At 40.0% G+C, this 22,297-nt stretch overlaps 3 protein-coding genes across 3 annotated transcripts in view; all 3 read right to left on the bottom strand.

Annotated features, from left to right (window-relative positions):
* LOC138000185 (keratin-associated protein 4-9-like) overlaps positions 1 to 6,186 on the bottom strand; it is a 7,408-nt gene extending 1,222 nt beyond the window's left edge. The window contains exons 1-2 of the mRNA XM_068846418.1: positions 6,063 to 6,186; positions 3,305 to 3,836 (exon numbers count right to left, since the gene is read on the bottom strand). Coding sequence (XP_068702519.1) covers positions 3,305 to 3,827 — 523 coding nt within the window. The 5' untranslated portion in view covers positions 3,828 to 3,836; positions 6,063 to 6,186. The remainder of the gene's footprint in view (positions 1 to 3,304; positions 3,837 to 6,062) is intronic.
* Positions 6,187 to 8,443: 2,257 nt separating this feature from the next.
* Positions 8,444 to 10,875, bottom strand: LOC137999067 (uncharacterized). The gene has a single exon (XM_068844900.1). It carries the CDS (start codon positions 10,634 to 10,636, stop codon positions 8,600 to 8,602), a length of 2,037 nt encoding a protein of 678 aa, XP_068701001.1. The 5' UTR covers positions 10,637 to 10,875; the 3' UTR covers positions 8,444 to 8,599.
* A 1,088-nt stretch (positions 10,876 to 11,963) lies between these two features.
* On the bottom strand, positions 11,964 to 21,939 carry LOC137999066 (replication factor C subunit 3-like). The gene is made up of 9 exons (XM_068844899.1): positions 21,757 to 21,939; positions 20,602 to 20,739; positions 19,258 to 19,325; positions 17,098 to 17,195; positions 15,343 to 15,524; positions 14,853 to 14,989; positions 13,541 to 13,639; positions 12,858 to 12,927; positions 11,964 to 12,229 (listed from the first exon to the last, which is right to left on the bottom strand). The coding sequence occupies exons 1-9, from the start codon at positions 21,841 to 21,843 to the stop codon at positions 12,041 to 12,043; spliced, it is 1,068 nt and encodes a 355-aa protein (XP_068701000.1). The 5' UTR covers positions 21,844 to 21,939; the 3' UTR covers positions 11,964 to 12,040.
* Positions 21,940 to 22,297: the final 358 nt, after the last annotated feature.

Below are 22,297 nucleotides of genomic sequence, written 5' to 3'. Positions count from 1 at the left end.
TCTAGACCGGTAGTGTTTTGCGGTGAAAAGATGCAAACTAAAATGCAAAAATGTTCAGTATTTTCTTCTACCAATATTTATTTAGGGAAGTGCCAAACAGCATGATGACAAAAGAGAGGATAACGACCAAACCTTGACAGAATTAAGTTCAGCTCATCGCCACTCATCGCCGTTCGCAAGCAAAATGTCAGTTAGTACAAACCAGTTACATTAAACGAATTAAATTGTCTGGCCATATAATAAACATCTTATTAACCGAGCTAGGTCGGTCTGTATGGGAGAATCTTGACCTCGGTCGCTGGTACTGACCTCACTGCGTTCGGTCTGTGCCGGCGACCTCGGTCAAGATTCTCCCATACAGACCTCCCGCTCGGTTAATAAGAACTAAGTAAAGCCCTTTTTTCGGCCGCTAACCTCGAGAAAAATATTTGAAACCTCACAACACTTCACCGAAAAAGTCCAAAAGCTCTTTTATTCTTTTAAAGTGGTACTATGATATAAAATTCACTCCTTTTTTTGTTCAGATTTTGAAAGTGTGTTTGCTTAACACCTCCTTGGCCAAAATTTGTGCTTGATTTTTATGCAAAGGCTGTATACTTTGAGTGTAAGTGGATTTCACGGTTCGCCATTACTCACGTTCAAAACTGACCGACGGGATTTCAGAGGGTTTGATCTCGGGAAAAATGACGTCATTCACTCAATAGCTTAAAATTTTGAAAAACCTTAAATAACAATGACCACAACCAGGTTTTCTGAGCCCGCGAGACTGAGCACCCCCAGCAAACCATTGTTTTAACGAAAACCGCTGGTCAGCAACCTGGTTCTGGTCATTGCGGTCTAAGGTCTTCCTAAAATTTCAGTCTGTAAGTTTATTATGTATGCAAAACACTAGTTTAAAAATCTGAAAGCCTGAAACTCCCGTGCTGCATATTAATTTAGTCGTGTACAAACGCTTAAAAGGTTGTGACTTGAATATCGGATACTCCAAAATAAGGTGAGACACTTAGGGTGCGTTCGATTGACCGTAATCCGGAATAGGAATACATGGAATATAAGTTAAAAATCCTTCGTTTTTACGGAGATTCACATTAAAATTGTCAAACATCTGCTAAAATGCTATTTTAAACAAACTTTTATTGTCCTTGCTGCTTTGAAGCGCGCCAAACATACCGTTTTAATCATCACTCCAGATATTCTTATTCCGGAATAGGGTCAATCGAACGCGCCCTTAGTTTCGTGTATATAAAAAACCAAGCGATCTCACGAAAGTTTTTTAAAGGGCCTTTTCTTTTTGACAGACCTGGCTGGCCAGACCAGTCAGTTTGCAAAGAAAATGCAACAATTTGAAGGAACACTTGCATGTTAATCCCTCGCATTCTTCTGGAGGAGTATATATCATCCTCGAAGAGTGTCAATTTGAAGGTGTTGTAGAATTAGCCCTTCCAAACGCCTGGTAGGGTAGTCAGTTCTGTCAAATGGATAGCGTCCTAAGTTTAAATATGGTGTCAACAGAACAACTTATGAAAGCTAACTATTTCGAGTCGGCACTTAGACATAATCACTAGAGATCAGTGCCTAACCCAGCAGTTATTGCGGCTCTACCTAAACAGAGTGCTGTTTATCTGCCAAAGCGGGTTAACCCTGAGCTTGTCAGGTATTGCCAGGAAACATCACCAAATGTTAAACCTGTACTGTGTCACGAAGTGTCTTACCTTATTTTGGAGTATCCATTCCAGTCATAACGATTCTTAAACTAGTGAGTCTTTGACGTTATTTTCTCCTCGATCCAGCACTCTCGAGATTTTAAAGTTAGTAATGGCGGACCATTAAATAGGAAAATTCCAGTTAAAATAAACAAGTGTCTTTTTGAAATTAAGGCTTAAAACATGGGTCACTTAGTTTTTTGTTAGCATAGTTTTGAAACAAAAAAAAGATTTGATTTTTGATCATAGGACCACTTTAACAATGCAATGCGTGTGTACGCAGCTGAATTAATATGCAGCAAAGGACTTTCCGGCTCTCAGACTTTTAAACTCGTGCTTTGCATACAGCTGTTTCGAGAAAGGTTGTTCAAAAGAAGCATAAAAGCATACGTGACAATACCGAAAGGCATTAAGGTAAACTGTTCGTTTCTGTCAACGAAAACATGACGGTAATGCTATCGAAAACGTCACCTAGAAATGCATGCTCATGCTATGTTACAGACATTGCGAAACGAGTGAGTTTCAAAATTCAGTCAAATTAATGATCCAGGCCATGAATTAGTAAAAAAGGGTTAGGATTCACAGAGAAAGCATTATTCTGACGACTTTAACCTACCTTCTTATATTTTATGTTAAGTCCCTGAAATGTACCAAAAATCGTGGCGCACGTATAGAGCCATCGTTTTTGCTAATGAACACTTCCATTTTTGGATATGTTTTGGTAGCTTGATGGCGGGAGAGTGCTTCAACATAAGCCTGCACGTACTCAGTGCCTCTTCATCAACACCATCTACTTCATGGTAGGTCTTCACTGGACGGTCGTGACATCTTCGATTCTGGGCGTTCACTACAAGTTGAATTTATCTTACTGATTGAATTTTTCCCACACTACCTTTCGGCATCGTCGCGAACGCTCTTACGCTTCTTTTGGAAAACCTTTCTCGAAACAGCTGTATATGATAAGCATTCTCGTCACCAGAGCCCCGGATCTTATGTCTGCGCATGACCCTAAAAAAGGCTCTGGGAAACTCTATGTGGGAGAACATGCGTCGTCGAGTTCTTATAGCCAACACTGATTGGCTATTTGAACCTTACGGCGCCTGTTCTCTGCTCGTGCTAACATGAATACACCAATCAGAGACGCTTGTCATTGTTCTTTACGAAAACGAATGAGAAGACACTTTGTATCAGGGTTTCCCATAGCTCTTATGTGCAAAAAAGAAGAGCTCTGGGGTCGAGATTGATATATCAAGCTCCGTTTACACGCTGAATAATTTTAAGCTGGTAAGTCAACGACGTCACTTTTCCCTGGATTCAACCCTCTGAGGTCCAATCGGTCAGTTTTGAGCGTGAGTAATGGTGGACCTTAAAATCCAAAAACTACACTCAAAGTAAACAGCCTTTAGATAAAAATCAAAGCTCAAAATTTTGCAAGTCAAATGTTAAGCAATCACACTTTCAAAATCTATTGAGTCTCTGATCATAGTAGCACTTTAAGCTTTATTCAACTTTTCGCGTGCTCTTAATATTTAAAGCTTAAAGGGCAGGTATCAAAATTCTTCGTAATATCCGAACGAGAGTTGGTTATAATTCAATCTTACCTTTGACGCACTCTAATCCGCACCCCTCCCCAGCACAGGCCTGAGTGCAATTGTCTGCCGTACATTTTATATTCGCGCAGTTCTCAGCGCATGTCTGTTCAACCACCCCAACACCCATTGCGTGAAGGCCACAGTTTCCTTTCTCGCATTGCTGGTTGCATTTTGACTGCACTGTGCAATTAACGTCGGAGCAGTTACCAAGGCAGGTCTGAGTGCATTCATCGCCGGAACACAGGAGTGACTTGCATTCCCCTGTTAAACAACGCTGTAGACAATCCGAGGAGTTGCATTTTAATTCAACACAGGGCTTTTCAAGGCACACTTGGTCGCACGTCAGGAGGTAGTCAGAAGAGTTCGAGGAGTGATCGCAGTCAAGTGGGCATTGTCCCGAAAGGCAGATTTGAGAGCGGGTCTCGTTGGAGATTCCATCGCATGAATTGACGGGGGTGCTGAAGTCGCCAGCAGCGATTCGCGTCTCAGTTATTGACATAACCAGGCAGATAAATATGACAGTCGTCTTCATGCTTAAGATCTTGGAAAAAAAGGTCAGAATAAAACCCGATGAAGCGAAAGATATAATGATATCACAATTTCCCCCTTTAAAGCGGTTTTCAATTGAGTGTCAAAAGTAATTTGCGAATTGCTTTGGTTTTGCATTACTTCACTCAGTGATTGGTTCAAAGTTCTCGCGCCACTTTTTCAACCAATCAGAAGTGAAACCAAAACCAATCGTGGTTCCCTCGTGCACATTTTCCCGCGCTTTGTGTCGGCTAAGAGTAATTACTTCGAGTTTTGATTGGTTTTCCTGATTGTCTCCGTCCTTTTTGATTGGCCAAAGTAATTACTTTGGTTTTGGTTTTACGACACTCGATTGAAACTCGCTCTAATACATTTTGAGATGTTCGTAGTCGAATTTGCATTGATTGACGTATCGCTTATTACTTTATTACTTCCCGCGTTTGGGGAAAAAACGTTTAAAAAAAAGTTTACCATTTTTCTCAGTGGCCACAAAGATTTGTCCCGTATATTCTCTCAACTTTAGGGTAGAGTCTTGATTAATTTTTTTCTTAGTCAGTACAGAATGCAGCCAAGAGGCCATTTTTTCAGGTGTTTTTGGCTTTTAAATTTATTCATTGTTTTCTTTTGCTTATATATTGTTTTTACGTCACGCATTGCAGGAACTAGAACTAAAACAAGAATTCATATGCAAATACGAGAAGGAATAACAAGAAGCTGATCCTTGCGATGGCATTATTTAAGGATACCTGATCACCTATTTACATGCGTCGGAATATACCTGTCGTGTTAACCTTTCTGTCCGTTTCTACTTAAGACACAATAGTGTTCAAAATTGGTCACAAATCTTTAGTTCCAGACGCCTCTAATTCAAGTTAGGCCACAAATTTTTAAACCTGAACCTAACTCTAAACAATCTTGGTGCAATCAAATCTGAGAGTACCGTCTCGTCTATGATGCTAATACTTCCGCCTAGATCGTAAGTTTCATGCTTTTTATGTTCTAGAAAGAATTCGAGGTATGATAGCTTTCGCCTTTAAAGATTGTAAACATAATGTAATATTGAAACCAAACAAATAAATGGACACCAGAGGCAGAACCCGAGTCATTTTCAATCAGAAAGTGAAGAAGGAAATATGATAAGAAAGCGAAAGCTATAGCCACAGTTAAAAACTGAAAGTATTGGAGTTCCGGTTCAATTGTTGCATCATTGTTATGGCTTGCAGTTTAAAGGGGTTGGGAATTATCCCTTTTATTTCGACCATAAAGTTACTAAATCAAATTTCGGTTACCGCTTCATTTTTGAATTGCTTCTGGATCACCGCAGTGTGATAAAAATCGATCAAATTTTAAAAGAAAAATTAGCCACATTCATTTATTACCGCGGGAATTCATCTAAGATGCAAGAGGAGATTTTGAAAACGTCGGCCCGACGTTTTAAAGTTGGCATTCGTTGTAATCTTGGCTACACGCAACCAAAAACACTTAAGACTTGTTTCCGTGAGCTAAAATAGCCGTTTTGAAGAAACTTTGGTCATTAATTTTTGTTTGCCATCGGTAAACAGGTCTCCTTTGCTTTCCAGATTTTTATTAACAATCCATGACACTTCCCCTTTAAGAACTTTTTCTTTCAGTTTCTTTGTCTGATTTCGTCTCTTAGGGAAGTTACAATTCAGTGTACCGAGGAATATAGGACGAAAAACTGGTAGAAACTTATAAAGCTGTATTAAAGATGACTGTGCACCTTGTTGAATTCAAAGCAAACCGCTCGTCAATTTATAAATTCATATATATTCATCGTATTCCGTTCGTTTTTAATGACTTTGATCACTCGAAAGATAGTATGGTTTCTCTTTCTGCAGTGACAACTCAAAGACAAGTAAAACGCTAAGTAAAGGTAAGTTCAAAAGTGCTAGCGACTCAACTTCTGGATCCGATCCACTGAACACAAAAACCTACACTAATCTAAGATGATTGCATCTGGTTTAACATAAAACTCGGAAACAGTTCAGAGAGCCCAATAAACTTGAAATTTTGTCCACTCTGAAACCACTGTAATATAAATCGCTTAGGTTAGTACGAAAATCCTGCTGCATATTCGCAGATCCAATTCTCGAGAGCAACTACAGATTAAGTAAACCGGAACAACAAACGGGAGAGACACGGTTTCAGTGATCGAAAACCTCAAAACCAAGTGGACGCAAGGAAGTATTGTTTTCAAATACTGAAACTAATTACTTACTTGGAAGTAAACTGGAATGAAACAGTTGAAGCAACGAAGACCTTATCCTTCTTAAACCCTCTCAATAGTGGCGTGACTAAACAAGACTTTCAAGGTTTATACCAGCGTTCTCGTAGCCAGGGACCTCGATTATTTCGGTCAGCAGCTAAACATTCCTCAAAAGGGTATGTACTGTAAGTAGGTTTACTAAAGTGTATAATAAAGCACCAAACAATGTATCAGACTCTGACTCCGTTACGAGACTTCAATGAGAAATAGTTTATTAAGGATGTGACAGTCAATCCGCTGCTCAACGTGACATAAGTTATACAACGCATTAACATTATTCTAAGCTAACTTACACGAGCATTAAAATAAAAGGGATTGTGCCACGCCAGATGCGAAAAAACAATAAAAACCACTTTTTAGACGTGGTCCAAAAATTGCGTGGAAAGTTAACGTATTCCTCATGTAATGCAGCGACACTAGACCCCGAGGAAAGGCACTTAACATTAAACAAAAATTGAAAATAGTATTGCAAAACGAAAACTTAAGGCAAAACACGAAGGAGCAGCGATCGACTGACGTAGAATGGCAAAATCAATCCCAAAAGCATCCACGGCCCTCTACATCATGCTGTCAGAACATTAAATTTCTGACTATTTCGTTCCCATGTCTCTCGAAAGTCAGAAATTCCATCATCTATAAGGACCTTGGACACCTCCTGGCAATTAAACGTTAAACGACGCAAAGGAAACCCATGTAGCATTTTCGTCTGAGCAACGTTTCAAACGATTAGTTAAGTTATTTCGATAAGTACTTCTTCTGAATCGTAACAATAAAAAAAATTTATGTACATCAAAAACAACAAATAACATCTAACTGTACATATTTAAAACGATGCGAACCTAAATACTGTAGATCAACCAAACTCGGAAACGTTTATTTTTGTTTTGGTAATAACCTCTTACCAACCGAGCGCGGGAGCCGTACTGGGCATTGACCCGAGACAGGAACCCATGACCCGGGGTCTACAACTCCCATAATAAGCCTATGTCACGGTATTCTTACACACCGATCTATTTTTAGACTACCTTTTCCGAATAAAACAAAGGCACTTCCGGTTCGGTGGCCCTATGACGTCGGGTTAGTTTTTTGTAATTGGTCATCGGGATCCTGTGGGAGTCTCATTTGCAGGAAATTCAATCTAAAAATATATAGGTCTAAAGCCGGGGAGTTTTAGCAAAGACGACGGCTACAGCAACGAAAACTTAAGTCCAAAATATAACTTAGCGCTATCGCAACTATTTCGCGATTAATCCGTCTTGTTCACATTGTACAATATAGGCGAACTATCCTGTAACTGGATGGGTACGAACGGCTTAAAAGTCGAAAGTGAAAATGACTTTTTCATTGTTATATGCTCACGTTGTCGTCAAAACCTAAAATTTGGTGATTTCACGTTGTGTTGTGGAGTACGGCAAAGAAAGACACGGAAATTCGTGTTGCACGTGCAGCACGAGCATTTTTCCCTTTTCAACAAATAATATTCTTGCTTTGTGGCGTTGCCGTAGCCGTACCCGTCGTCTTTGCTAAAACTCCCTAATGAAGTTGTAGGTTACGGGTCATGGGTTCCTGCTGGAGATGGCAGTACGGACACTCATGTCCAGGCCCCGGTTGTTCAAAGGGGATAGCGCTATCCACCAGGCCTCGGTTGTTTAAAACATGGATAACGTCCTTGAGGTTCTTCTTCGACTCTTCTGCAAAGCCTCAAAAATCGGAAACAATAGCGGTTGCCATTCTCGGATACAAAACCTAAACTGGCCAGAGGTCGTTGTTTTCGGTGTTGACCGAAAGAATAGCAGTCTCGGCCGATTTAAAAAAAAAAAACTTCAATTGCAAATGGCTTTCAAACCCTAAATCCGTTTGACTTTTGAATTATTGAATTCGAAAGGGCAATTGCGCGTCCGACTGAATTCTTCGAATTTGATTCAAATTAAAAGATCTAATTAGAATTTCAAATCATTCGAATTTAAAAGTGCGATTCGACGTTTTCTATGTTCCGAATTTGCAAAAGCCAAATCGACTTCAGAATATAAAACCAAAATGAATTTCGAATCTTCACAGGGCGACGTGATCGTAAGCGCATGCGCGCAATCTAAACCTCGAAAGGTAAGCCGACGCGGGTCGGGGAGTAAGGCTAAAATGGCACAAAACCAGCAGGTGGTGACTGGGTCTTTTGTTGCTTGAATGGACTTCAGTTCGCAGGTTAGCACAGTGGTTGTAACGTTACATACGAAATAAGAACCCCTGGAAAGACTACAGCAGAACAGGATAGGACAGGAAACGTCAAGTTAGCTGTGCGTACTGTTAGAAATGTACCAAACTCAACAATATCTTAGATACTTCTCTTTCAAAGTTTGACTTGAGTATTACACCATCTCAAAATTACTCTATAGCTCGTTAATTTGAACGATGACCGGTGGAAAACCAGAATTGTGCATTTAGCTGTTGACGGGTTGTACGACACTTTAATTCTCTACCTCAGATATTCACTTTTACATTAACTTAGTGAGTTCTTCTCTAAATTTAAACAAGTCAAACATGTTTCGCAAATTAAGATTTGTTTCTAAACATTTATAGAAATAGTCAGGACACTCATTTCGTAGGGCGTGGAGGTAAAGCAAAATCTGTCCGTCCATTCTGGGAAGTGCTGCTTTGCATACTTCGTTTAATCCAATGTCCTTCAACCAGCATTCCACCTCGTTAGCTGTCCATTCTACTATTCCAGGGACTCCAGGCGTTTTCTCTTGAATACACCCGCACTCTTCCCCTTGTTCAGCAATCAGGGCCTCATTTCCCTGGTTGTCTAGTCCTCTATCACCTAATTCTTTCATTAGCTTTTCCATCCCAGTGACCAGATTGTGATTGTTTCTTAAGTCGATCCAAAGTTTTGTTCCCAAAATCATGCCTAACCACCCATCTGGTCTGTAATCCCTTTGCATCATCAAAGGAATGATATCCTTCCTCAATTGATACGCATACTCGGCTTCTGATCTGCAGTTTGGACTTTCTTTGTACTTCTGTGACACACAGATCAAAACAACAGACGCGTTCTCGACCGCTTTAGCCATTGCCTCCAATGTGGAGCCTCCCATTTGCTCCAGATCCATCCACACTCTGTATCCCAAGGCTTGAAGCTTGTTTTTCACTTCGACCAACATTTGCTGGTTATCCCATTGGTAGCTGATCATTACGTGATTCCCAGAGGATTCGTTTTTCACATTGGTTCTGAAGTTCTTTCCCTCTATTTCCCACAATGCACCAGCAGCAGCCTTTTGAACACTGGGGTCGTTGCTGTGCTGCAATCCGCTGACCACATCTAACGCTCCTGACTCCAGTTTAATTAATTTCTTGTTGTCCTCGTCAAAGGCCAGCATCCATAGTGCTTTGGTAGCGCTTGCCTTTTCTCCGTCGTCTTTTGATGTTTTGATCATTGAAACAAGGACCGATATGGCTCCTTTTTTGCCCAAAACCTTCTTGTTTATGTCGTTTATGGCAAGGCGACTAAGGCCTTCAGCAAGTTCTTTTGCAGAAAATCCATCAAATTTTCTCCTCCCTGATTCACAGGCTTTTTGCAAAAGTGATGTTAAGGCCACCAAGATTTCCTCATCAGCCAAAATAAGATGATTGCTTTCCTCATCAACGACATAAGCCAAACTAAGGAGTGCCAGAGGAGAAACAATAGCGATATCTGATTTTGCAAAATAAACCAGAGTCTCCTTGCCTTTAAAGTCCACCTTTTCTTTAACCAGTTCGGTTTTTCTACCCAAATTGTACAGAACGTTGAAGCAACATCCTAAGATACGAATAGCTCGTACAGGTCGACCACTACCATCGTTATCCACGTACTTAAATACATCTTCAACCTCTTTACTTTTAGTCAAGCAAAGCGACACAACTCCAGTTTTGCTTGTGCACGCCACGCAGAACTGTTCATGAAACTCTGCAAAATTCTGTACTACAAGTAATATTAATATAAGGGACTCTGAAGACAACTGATCGAGGCTGTCAGTTTCAGCAATCGATTGTTTGCCTGTCTTAATTCCGTCGCGGCGTTGTTCCTTTGCACAACTGAGATAGGAATCGAACAATTGTTCAATTAGAAGGTAGAACAACACTGCTGCATCTAAATCCACAATGAAATTTGCAATTATATTGTATTTTTGTTCATCAGGCGTTCCGGGTGAGAAAGCAGCCTTGATGCTTCTCTTGCGTAGTTTCAGAATTTCTTTGTTAATCTTCGAGAGTTCAATTTTGTCACCAAATGCATGTTCTTCGTGCGATAAACACTGTAGTTTTTCTACGCTATGGAATACAGCTTTCAAGTCTTTGGTGAATTCTGAATGGTTTTGAGTGTACTGTTGAAGCATCTCCGAGCACATGGTGTCTATTTCTGAATCATGAAATGACTCCGTTTCTAGGTCCCTCTCGATCACATTTACAGTGTTCCCAACAAGATCGCGGTGAGCCGTGAGCCGAATAGATGGCCGATGCTCTAGGGAAACTAACTGCTTTGCAACTCCACAGCCCATGTCTTTGAACCGATGAACTTAACAGTTCCACTAAGAACTTCAGTAGCAGTAGTTAATGACAATTTTCACTGCTTCTAGGTTTCTTTTATCTTCCTTGGCAGACCACATTTTACACAAAAGGGGCTCAATTCTTCCTTGCCTTGCTGGCAAAATGAATTACTTTACGACACGATCGAAATTGTCGTCTCTTTCTGATGATTTTCCAGTAGAAATAGATTTACAGCAGATCGCTTCCTTTGGTTAGCAACAACCATCACAAACAATGCAATTTGGTTACGCATGAGCAGAAACTCGCAATAACTGAACGAATGAACTATTCAATATGCGTGGAACCTGAAAGCAAAGAGCAAATCCACTGCACCGAAACACATTAGGAGGGCGAGGGAACTAAATCTTTCCTTTCTGATTAACTTGGGCTTCAAAAAATCAAGTGATTTTATCCTAGAGGTTAGATGTCGATTTCTGATCACAGAAGCTGGTTCAACTTGATGTTAATGCTAAAGCCTTGAGTTCTCACTTGTGCGATAAGCACAAGCGTAAGCAAAAGGATGAGTTTAGCGACATTCACACAGCGAAACAAGCCGACGAAAATTTGGTATACGCAAGCGTAGTAACGTCGGAGAAGATATAGTAAGATTCAAGATGGTGTGCGTATAGTCGTCACGGTGATTGTTCCCACTTGTGAAATAAGCACAAGCGCGAGATAAGCACAAGTGTTTCTGCTCATCTTACGCCCGTTTCCACGCGATTTTTCTGATGCCCACGCACATACTTGTGCTTATTAACTTTGGAGAAGGGGGTTGGGCAATTTCTCTTGAGTGTGAAATTCACTTTTTTCGTATCGGCATTTAGAAGAATTTTATCAAACAAGACGGCCGTTTGCAACTTTTTCTACTGTCATGCCTTTCACACAATTCTCAATCTTAAAGGCTTGCTTGAAAAATTTTCGTGCTTCTCGATTTTTTCTATTTTTCTTGTGCAAGAATTTTTTCTGGGTTGTCTCCAACTCCCCCTCCCTTCTCGAAAATTACATGGCCGTTGCTTTGGTTATAAACATTAAATCGTACCGGCTTATGGCTATTTCACATTATCCAGACCACATAGGATACAAAGCCTATGGGGTCTGCTAATTCAGGTCGCCACGGACACAAGAAAATATTGGCTTATCAGTTTATACACCATCGCAAATCTCAATACCTGTTATGTACATATCAAATCTGTTCGACCGGTCAAGGTCCGGAGGGGGGGGGGGGGGGGGAATGGGGGAAGGGGGGGGGGGGAGGGAGGGAGGTGCAAGCTGAGATCTGACATTGAATGACAAGTGATGTCCGATACCACTCTTTTAATTTCTTCGAATATTTCGTTTTTACAATGAGGATCCAGAAGACAATAACGCTCCTTTTACTAAAAGAAATCAGCCATGCCCTCCTCTAGGAATCGTTTGTAGATACTCATGAACTTGGCGACAAATGCTTCGAGATGATAGATTGGTTTGCTTCCCTGGTGAATGCGGTGCTCGTAGTATGCAGCCATGTTGGTTACTTCTGTCTTCAAGCTGCCATCACAGTTTGTCACCAATTCAGATATCAGTCCCTATAAACGTGGAGGGATACGATGAGATATTAGTAATAGGCTTTATCTAAGGAAATGATAAACTGTATTGATTTCCCTTTTAGTGCCCACAACTTCATTCATTGGTGATACTCTCTACATCGAATGGTAAGTGCGCTGACCACCGAATGACTATGCAGGTGGGCGCGGGAGGTCGATCTCTTGCCGGACCGACAAAAAAAAAGTAAAGTAAAGTAAAGAGAGAGTGCTGCTTCTGTAATCACGTCAAACAAACTCTTACATTTTCTTTTTTTCTCTCGGATAACGAAGATAAATCGTAGGCCCTGTCTAACAACAATCGTCCATAATCAGAGACTGGGACGATGGAAAGAACCCACACTGATTGGAGGAAGAGAAATGGACTGCGCCAGTTGTGTCGTAGTTTCGACTAAGGTGGCGATAAATCTATTTCACCCCACCACGCCCCTGGTCGGAATACGGTGAAGACGTCGAAAGTATTTGAAACGGTACATGTATTTTCAGGAATTTAATCCTCAGACCACACCACTGGTTCATCTCCCCAGAAATCCCAGAAATTGCGCTTTGGAATCAAGTGGTTTTCTTTGCATGATACCTCTCGGGTTCTCGACAGCAAAGCTGCTGGTCTTACCTTCAATATGACATCTGGTGGGATGCAATGAGTCAGCAACTCGTAAAGCCTGCTCCGTATTTCCAGCAACCTGAGAAAAACACAAAATAAGCAAAAGAGCAAAAGACTAGAATTAAACGGGAAAACCGTGCGAGAAAACACAACGTTAAACATTCCAAGATTAATATAAAAAAAGCTCAAACGACAATATTTCAACATTATCCTCACTTCAAATCATAACCCTCACAATTCGAAGAAAATGGGTTAACTACTCTAGGAAAGGAAAGGAAAGGAAAGGAAAGGAACTTTATTTAAGTGTCTAGTAGATTTAGCTCTGGAGCACTAATTGGGGACACTGTAAACTGAAATTAACAATTAACACAACAAGTCAAATGTTGGTTTTTGAGGAGAGGGGAAACCGGAGTACCCGGAGAAAACCTCTCGGTGCAGAGTAGAGAACCAACAAACTCAACCCACATATGACGCCGAGTCGAGGAATCGAACCTGATTTGAATCTAATTAAAGATATCGAATCTAATTAAAGATACTTAGGCAAAGTTGTTCAGATATGATTTGAACTTTCCGACAAACTCTCGTATGTTTTACCTTTCCAACGATTGTTAGTTCAAGTTTTTTGCTAATGGCACAAAGGAACTGCGATCAGCCAGATCATCTTTTAGCCTTCCATAAGTTCCTGACCTTACCTTTTCGGAGTCTGCTGTTCAACAATCTGCTGAGCAGTTTCTCGTAGATACACCTCCCAATCTGCCTCCTGGACATGCTGATCAGGCGTGAAGGGATACCTGCAACGATCACACAGTGATGAAACAATATTTAATCAAAAAAATAAATTAACGAAAATACTGACTATAGAACAAAACAGAACAGAAGAGTACAAACAAAACTTTAAACCCCTTGTCAAACTACTTCTAAACAAACACTAATACTGATTGGGCAACTTAGTGGGCGGTATAGACCGTTTTCATAACGGCTGCCAAAAATATTCTTAATGTTTTAACCCAATGACTCCAGGGAGTGAGACTTCACAGATTTTACTCGTCAACTGGGGGGTCCTAAGGACGCTTGAGGGGTTAATGGGTTAATGCAAATAAGCTTTTCTAACCTCGCTGTGCACAACCCTTATCATCCCCTACGTTCCACGAACTTTCACCCTTAAGAATGCACATTTCACATAAATAAGCATAATTTTGAAAAAAAAAAAAAGTTACTCTCAAATATAATGTTTAACAAGTTCGACATATTGCAAGGTCTCTGATGGGATCAAATATTCATTCTTCTAGTTAATCATCGAAATATGCATTGTAGAACAGTTAAAATAAAATAAACAAGACAAGACCAGAACTGAGAAGGCTGAATGCAGTCGAAGGCAACGTGGAGGCTCCTTTTTCTTATAACTTCTACTGTTTATTATGGCAAGGGGTGGGCGCAACTCCCATACCGTTGAATGCACAGCTTGTCCCCTGTAATACCTACTGGTAAAAAAAAGTCTGCTACGAGCCTAGAAGGGCCATCAGGCCGGCACTTATCTCGGGTTTCTGTAGCATGAAGCGACTAGGAGTATTTCTACTCCCCCCTGGATGGGATGCTCTAGTCCAACACAGGGTTACCCCCAGCATTAGATTCACCGCCCATTTATATACCTGGGTGGAGAGAGGCACCGTGAGAGTAAAGTGTCTTGCCCAAGAACACAACACAATGTCCCCGGCTAGGGCCTGAACCTGGACCACTCGATCTGGAGTCTAGCGCACTAACCATGAGGCCACTGCACCTCCCACGTAATACCTACTAGCACTCATTTTAATGACCACCAGTGGATGGTATGAACTTTGGAGTGATTACAAGCAGAACAAAGCAATAAAAAAAAAACACAAAATCCATTTTAATACAAAAAAAAAAAAAAAATCTTATGTGTACCGGTAGTTGCTATGCACAAAAACAAATTTCTGGCCTCTTAAATTTCCTGCACAACATAGTGTACAACAACAGGATACATACTGTTGAACTCGGCAAGCTTCACACATAAGCAAAGCTCTTCTTAGATTCCTGTTGGATTTCTCAGCAATTCTTCTGGACAATTCGGTTGGGATATTGAGCCCTTCCTTTTTACAAACGTTATGCAAGATTTGACAAATCTGAAAAAAAAGGAAGGTTTTTAATCAAACATTTTCATGCCCCAATTTGCATCAAATTTTTTCATCAAAATTTTAACCACTTGGATATTTTTGCTTTTAGTGAAGCTTAAAGCCTCTGGTTTCTATGAAAAATTTTACTGGAGCCTTGAGAGCGTTGCATCTCCCTATTGGTAACAAAAGGCTCGGTAAATATCCACCACTAGCCACCTCCACTTCGGTGAATAGTTGTTATCTATCATTCTATCATTCAAAACTCTTTAAATCAGATTCTATCCAATCCTCCATCAAACCAGACCACATTATAAGTAACACTAAATCCGTTCAAACATATATTTTTCAATTCATAAAAGTACCTCTTCCACTGTAGGAGCAGCAACTCTGACTCCCAAACAGCGACTGCGAATTGCTGGAATAACTTTACTTGTTGAGTTGCAACATAAGATCAGTCGGCATGTTGCTGTGTACTTTTCCATTGTTCGGCGCAAGGAATGCTGTGCATCCTTTGTGAGTCTGTCAACTTCTGTTAGGACCACGACTGTAAAAATAGAGTAATCACAGTAATATCTCCATTCGTGACATCAATCACATATGTGCAATCAAAAAGGGAGATACCACCGAAAGCATTGACCACCATGTAATTGTAAGGTCTTTGATTGATTATCAAAGGCATGGTTTTTGAGTGGATTCTGAGTGGATTGTGTGAATGTTCACATTGGGTATCTCCTTGCTGTATTAACTACGTACTGCTTATTTATCGCAGAAAGAAAACAGGAGTACCAGACAAAAAAAACCCTCAGAGCAGCATAATAGAACCAACAAAGCTCAGCCAACGTTTGGCATCACCCCCAAGATTCGAACCAGAGCTACCAGCAAAAATAATAATATTCCCGTACTCTGCAACACAAAAAAAGCCCATGTTACCACAAAAGTTTTTTGGCAAGGATGCAGAGAAATCTATACTCATAGATGTATACTGTAACTCTTCTTTCTCAAGAAAATGCAGGTTTGTCCAGAAATAAAAGTAATTAGCTGCACCCCTTATTTCAATAAGTGCCACAAAGTGTCTCCTTACTATTAATCAAGGGAGGCGGAGTGACCCATTGGTTAGGGCGTTGGGTTTGCATGCGGTTGCCTCGGGTTCAAATTGTGTTCTCTAGCCTTTGGTTTGGATTTGTTTTCAGTTGTACTGGATCCAACTCTGCCACACTTTTTAAATAACCAACTGGTTGCCTCCTGCCTGTGATGCAGTTGGGGTTCTTAATCATGTAAGTTTGAATTGTTTCTTTTGGATTATTAAAAGTGGGCTTCCTGTGAACTAGCCTCATAGCTAAGTGCACTTATAAACATACATGTAGCATTTACATCACATGTACATTTTTTACTAATGTCTGGGAATACAGAAATTATGGTTATCATGTGTTCACTAAACTCTGCTCCTCGAGGTTAGAAAACTTAAGATATAAAGTTGCATTTACTTCGATCCTAAAATAACACTAACCCTGATGCTTATCTCTTTGTTGGATTAAAAGACAGCACATGCTTAGACTTCGCAGGACACTTTGTGTTAGATGACGAAATTGGGAGTGCATCTAATTCCTGGCATGTCGTGACATAAGTACAGTACATATACCAAGGCTGCTGCCTAAGAAAATTTTAAAGGGGCCCTCAGAGCTAAACGCTGAGAACTTAGGAGCCCAACATATGAAGTGAAAGGTGTTGCTGTGAAAAATTAAGGAGCCCAGAGCTATTCTTTGGGAGCCCCAGGCTACCGGGCTCCTGTTAGGCAACAGCCTTGCATATACAGTGTAGGAGAATAGACCATTTTACAGTTGTAGCTAAGTGATCCAGACTAAGAATGAAAGTTAGGCTGCTGGTGACCCTGTTTTGTTACAAAACGTTGTGCTAATTTAATGTTAATGTAGACTAATAATATTAGAATTATAACAAAACAATTTACATGTCTGATAAAAACAGTGAGGTCTGTATCATTGCAAGGTCACCGGCAGCCTCACAGCCATTCATAAGCTAGGTCGCTGAGTAGACAACTGTAAAACTGCCTATACCTGCTCTGCAGGTGGCCGCTATATACAGTACAATGGTTCAAATACCTTTAAATTCTCTTTGCGTTGATGACTCCAGCTGGTGGGACTGTGCCACAGTCTTGATAAGTTCCTGTATTACAATGCGATCATAAATACCTGCATCACTAGAAGACAATAAAAATTAGTCAAAATTTTAGGAAAGAATTTCTATACTTTGATCATACTACATTTAAGCCTAAAACTGGGTAATTTCCTAGAGAATGTTAGTAAGACAAGTCATTTACAGGTATCGACAAAAAAATCTAAATTCCAAAATGTAGTTCAAGTCTGCAAATAATTTTTTGCTATAAGCCTGTCATATGTCAGGCAAGGGACAAGGTTTGACCTGACATGCAGCCACCCTGGTCGGCCAAAAAAAAAAATTCCACACTTATTAAGTGAGAGGCCTGTGGCAGACCACTTTATTTTGTCTACTAAATTCGGCTGACTTAGAGATTTTCCTCTTTTACATTAAACTGTTTAAAATCTAAAGAGATGCTGTTGTTATTTAATCAATAAATCTCAATAGCATTTTCATTGAAACAATCTTGACTTGACCGCGAAGGATACATTTTTGACATTGTAATTTGAGCAAAATAAAAATAGGAGTTTGTGACATAATCAAATTAGAAAATGAAAATTGCAAGGTCTTCTGAATTTTTATCGAAACAAGGGTTGAAGATGAGCTAGAAATAAACCTTTTTCCAGTTCCGTAATGCCTTTTGTTTTGAAGATACAGCAATTTGAATTTCCGAACTGTTACTATGCGTGACACCATGATACAGACCTGATTCTCAAAAGTTTGAACGTTTCAAGTACATTATCAGGGCGCGACGAAAGTGCTGTCCGATAGCCCGGGGCTAGTGGAATGACTTGTCGGGCTAGCGTTTTCTTATCGTAGCTTGCCCGATGGGCAAGAACCGTTGGTTCCCCTTTTCTGATGATAAATTGAGCTTTTATACCAAAAAATGTGTAGCAGAAAGCTCCTGGGAGAAAATTATACTGTTATGAGGCCAAATAATCGCAGCGTGACAAGGTTTTGCACCGCGTCCGTAAATAACGTCATGACTTTTTCTGCTTACATAAGCGACCGAAATATATTTTATAAACAATTTAATTTCGGGCTAGCTCCTCCGACCTTCGGGCTAGTTACCTCAAGTAACAGCTTGCCCGAAGGGCAACCTCATCTGTTCATTTTCGTCTCACCCTGCATTATGAGATGTGTTCATACACATGTATTTTATCTCATGAGTGAAAGTAAGAGCTTTCGTGGCAAAGTGAACTCCAGGTGTTTTCGTTAATTACTGGCCACCATAATGGTGGACCATGGAAGGTCTGCCAACATAGCAAAACATGCGTGCACTGCCCAATGCTGTTTTGACAATATTGTTCCTTTCAGTTTGTCATTTGATTCTTATGTTGTTGCTTTCTTTTTTTGTAATTCAAGTCAAACAAAATACATTGAAACTGAAATGTTCCATCTTTTGTTTGAGCACATGCAATAATGTCAACTTTTATTATTTAGTTATTGAAGTCGCGGTGATGAATGTAATTCGAGTCCCTGAAAATTCGCTGTAAAACCGGTCATAAAATCTCATCAATCCCATGAAAACACAACATGCATTAATTGTGGAACAGTACCCTTGTTGATTCCACAGTACATTGCAGTGTTACTTAGTTTAAATCAATGTGAACAAGTTTTCACAAAACAACCCGCACAAATTTTGAAACCTGAACTGCATGAATATGGGCAGAGTGTTTACATTTTTAGCGCAGCGTTACTAGTAAGACAATGTGAAACACACGCTGCAAATGAAAACAAATCAAAATGAAACTTAGCCATTATTAATTATATTAAAAGGCCACCTTGGCATTTTGCTTTCTGGAGTGAAAATATATTTTCTTCTTTTGCATTGTAACAGAAGACCCCGGTTAGCCTTTCCGGTCAGACTGATCCTTTGCCAATCAAAACCTTAAATTTACCAGACAAATGTCCTATGACCGGCGCTTATTTGCAGGCTTGTAGTTAGTTATTGAAAACTGTCAGAATGTAGCCCACAAGCAAAAATTTGATCAAAACATTTTTTTTAAACACACAAGGTGTACAGGCTGTTCCAAAGTCTTTAGATTCCAATCCTATTAACAGAGCAGAATGGCAGTAAATGAAAAACTCTCCTGATTGTTTACCTTGGATTAACTTCTATGTGGTACGCACTGCCAATGGTTGACATTTCAATCTTCTTATTTGATGGGGTCTACAACGAAGGATGGAATTGATTATTTCCTTGCTTTGAGTTGCCAAGATCTTAGGCAAAGATCATGATGCCTTTCAACTGTAAGCAATATTTACAATACTATTTGGAAACACAGCTCAGGCCTCTTCTGTTTTAATTAATCCACTCACCCCTAAACCAGCCTAAACCGGCCATACATAGTATTTTACTCCAGATGTCTAACGCCAGATGATTTCACTCGTCAACGGGGAACCCCCAGGAGTTAATTGGTTAACCCTTTCTGCCTGTGGGGGTTCCCCATTTACATATGAGTAAGAATTGAATGATTTTAGACAGAGCAAACTCTGTTTGTGGCCTGGCATTTTAGCAGGGAAAGGTTTAATGGGGGCCGACATGGTTTTTAAGAGGATGTGATCTCTCTTGCCCAAGTAGGGTCAAATTCCCATCAATTAATAACATTGTCCAGTGTTGGAAAGAGTAAAATCTATACATGACCATTTTGGAAGAGAAAGGGCTCTAGATCAAGATACCTGGGGAGTTATAAAAACTCACTCCAGAAACCAAGCAGAAGTCTTAAATAAATATGAACAAAACTCTAGCTTAGTAATCAATACCTCAATAACTAGGACACCCTGCACTCTCAATTAATAACATTGTCCAGTGTTAGAAAGAGTAAAATCTATACATGACCATTTTGGAAGAAAAAGGGCTCTAGCTCAAGATACCTAGGGAGTTATAAAAACTCACCCCAGAAACCAAGCAGAATTCTTAAATAAATATGAACAAAATTCTAGCTTAGTAATCAGTACCTCAATAACTAGGACACCCTGCACTCTCTATGTCCATGTTAATGATTCTACAAAGCATCAAGAGGTAATACAAAATTTTGGAAACTGGCCCAGCCTTGGGTGCAGGGATGGAGCAGTGGTGAGAGCACTCACTTCCCACCAATGTGGCCCGGGTTCGATTCCCTGACTTGGCGTCATATGTGGGATGATTTGTTGGTTCTCTACTCTGCACTGTGAGGTTTTCTCCGGGTACTCCGGTTTCCCCTCTCCTAAAAAACCAACATTTGACTTGATCTGTGTTAATTGTTAATTTCAATTGACAGTGTCGCCAATTAGTGCTTCAGCGCTATAATGTCTACTCACTTAAATAAGTCCACCTTTAGTCCTTTAATGAGTCTCATAAGAAGAGGCAGCAAATTTTTATCATGCTCCAGTTAACTCCACAGCAAATACATTCACTTTATTCACTTATTGCTAACTTGATAATAATTATACACTCAGTCACTTGCCGTGAAAGTCTGATGCTCAATTTTCAATTTCTCCACACCTGCACCATAGAGCTCTCTCAAAATGCACATGATTCTAGTCTTCTTCCCAGCTCCCGAGGGACCGTACACAAGTAAATGTGGAAAATCACCACAATGCACCTACAGAAAACAACAAGTTTACTGCATGTGTTCAACCAAAGTTAATGTGTGACTCAAATCGAAGTTTCTACTTCCCCAGGATTCCCCCACTTTATTACACTCTAACTAGCATGAGCAAAGAGAATTTACATTTTGATAATTAGAGTTAACAAGTTGTTTTCCTTTTTCTCGTCGCTTTGTTTTCTAAAAGAAATAGAAAACATGTACTCCGTGTTTCTATCGAGTTATAGAAACACTCGTGAAAGTTTGGGAAACCTGCGGCTCGTGTTCCCACAGCATGCATTTCTCGTTCTCCCAAACATTCACTCGCGTTTCTATAACTCGATAGAAAGACGGTACATGTTTTCTACTTGTTAAGGACGGTGCCTACTATTGTTATTGTGCATACGTTCTGCGCATCTCCAGATACTCGGATTTCCTATCGGTGATGCTTACTAATACAGGGATATTTTTGCAAGGATTAAAACTATCCGGAGAAAGTAGATCTTAGTAAGTATTTTTGGTATCCAAAAAGAAAATTGGGGGTAACCATGCATTTTTGACAGATAATTAAGCTTCAATTTGAGAAAGAACGCCATACATTGCTTTGCATTTTAACGCTTTTTACAATAATTCATGAATTATCTTTGAAAAATGCGTGGTTACCCCCAATTTTCTTTTCGGATTTCAATAACACTTGTTAAGATCTACATTTCCTGCATAATCACACACCGGGCAAAAATATCCTTAATTAGTAGGCACCGTCCTTAAATATTGGTACGAACAATATGTAAAAGAATGTAAAAGGGCATGAAATATGAAAAAATATAACTTAAAAACAGCATGTGATTGGCTCAGCCAAGCTTCTTGTTCTGTTGCAAGACCGACAAATGCTGCGCCATGTTCGAGGGTTATCAACGTCATTAGAATTTAGGCCACTCGTGTGGTGTTTTTTAAGCTTAGGTTTAAAAACATTTAGAGGGTGTTCCACACTAGCTCTAGTTACTCTACTGATAGGGAAAAATTAGCATAACTTACCAGCTTCTTTAGATGCGTTGCAAGGTCTTTGTGATAATCTAACTTAGAGAGAGAAGTCGGGCGATATTTATCAACCCATAAACTCATGTTTTTTGCTTAAGATCAGCAAAAGACACGATGAAATTGGAACCTTTGGCGCCAAAAAATACCAATGAGCCCGCTATAAAATCCACCTTACAGGTTGTTCATGTAAGCTTACACATATGATACCTTACTAGTGGAATGGGCGACTCGAATCACTGCACAGGCGCCCCAAGCTCAGTGTGAGGGAATATAACGGTTGTATGGGAAGACAAGACCTGAGACCTGAGAAGATAATTTAAAGAAAAAAATTATCAGTTAAAAAGCCTAACCTTATTGCCATTGTGGGTCGCTTCCTTCCTGTGAGGTTTTCTTTCCACATTCGACGGGAATTCAGCCATTATCAGTTCCTCGGTTGTCACCGGTCATAATAAAATACCAAGGCTGAACACTGAATTTTCAAGAGCCCACAAAATGGAGTCAAATATTCCAGGTTAACATGTTCTCACGGCCACAAATC

This window comes from Montipora foliosa, chromosome 4 (genome assembly GCF_036669935.1).
Source record: "Montipora foliosa isolate CH-2021 chromosome 4, ASM3666993v2, whole genome shotgun sequence".
In the NCBI taxonomy this organism is placed as follows: Eukaryota; Metazoa; Cnidaria; class Anthozoa; order Scleractinia; family Acroporidae; genus Montipora; species Montipora foliosa.
The sequence above is the reverse complement of the archived record's forward strand: the minus strand, read 5'-3'. Positions and strand labels throughout refer to the sequence as shown.

What these genes read in the sequence shown, in the direction of transcription:
- LOC137999067 (XM_068844900.1), bottom strand. Translation starts at nt 10,636, where the DNA reads ATGGGCTGTGGAGTTGCAAAGCAGTTAGTTTCCCTAGAGCATCGGCCA.
- LOC137999066 (XM_068844899.1), bottom strand. Translation starts at nt 21,843, where the DNA reads ATGAGTTTATGGGTTGATAAATATCGCCCGACTTCTCTCTCTAAGTTA. An exon ending in GAAGCTTGCCGAGTTCAACA is followed by an intron (nt 13,640 to 14,852) that starts GTATGTATCCTG and finishes TGATCGTTGCAG; the next exon opens with GTATCCCTTCACGCCTGATC. An exon ending in GAACAGCAGACTCCGAAAAG is followed by an intron (nt 12,928 to 13,540) that starts GTAAGGTCAGGA and finishes TGTTTTTCTCAG; the next exon opens with GTTGCTGGAAATACGGAGCA.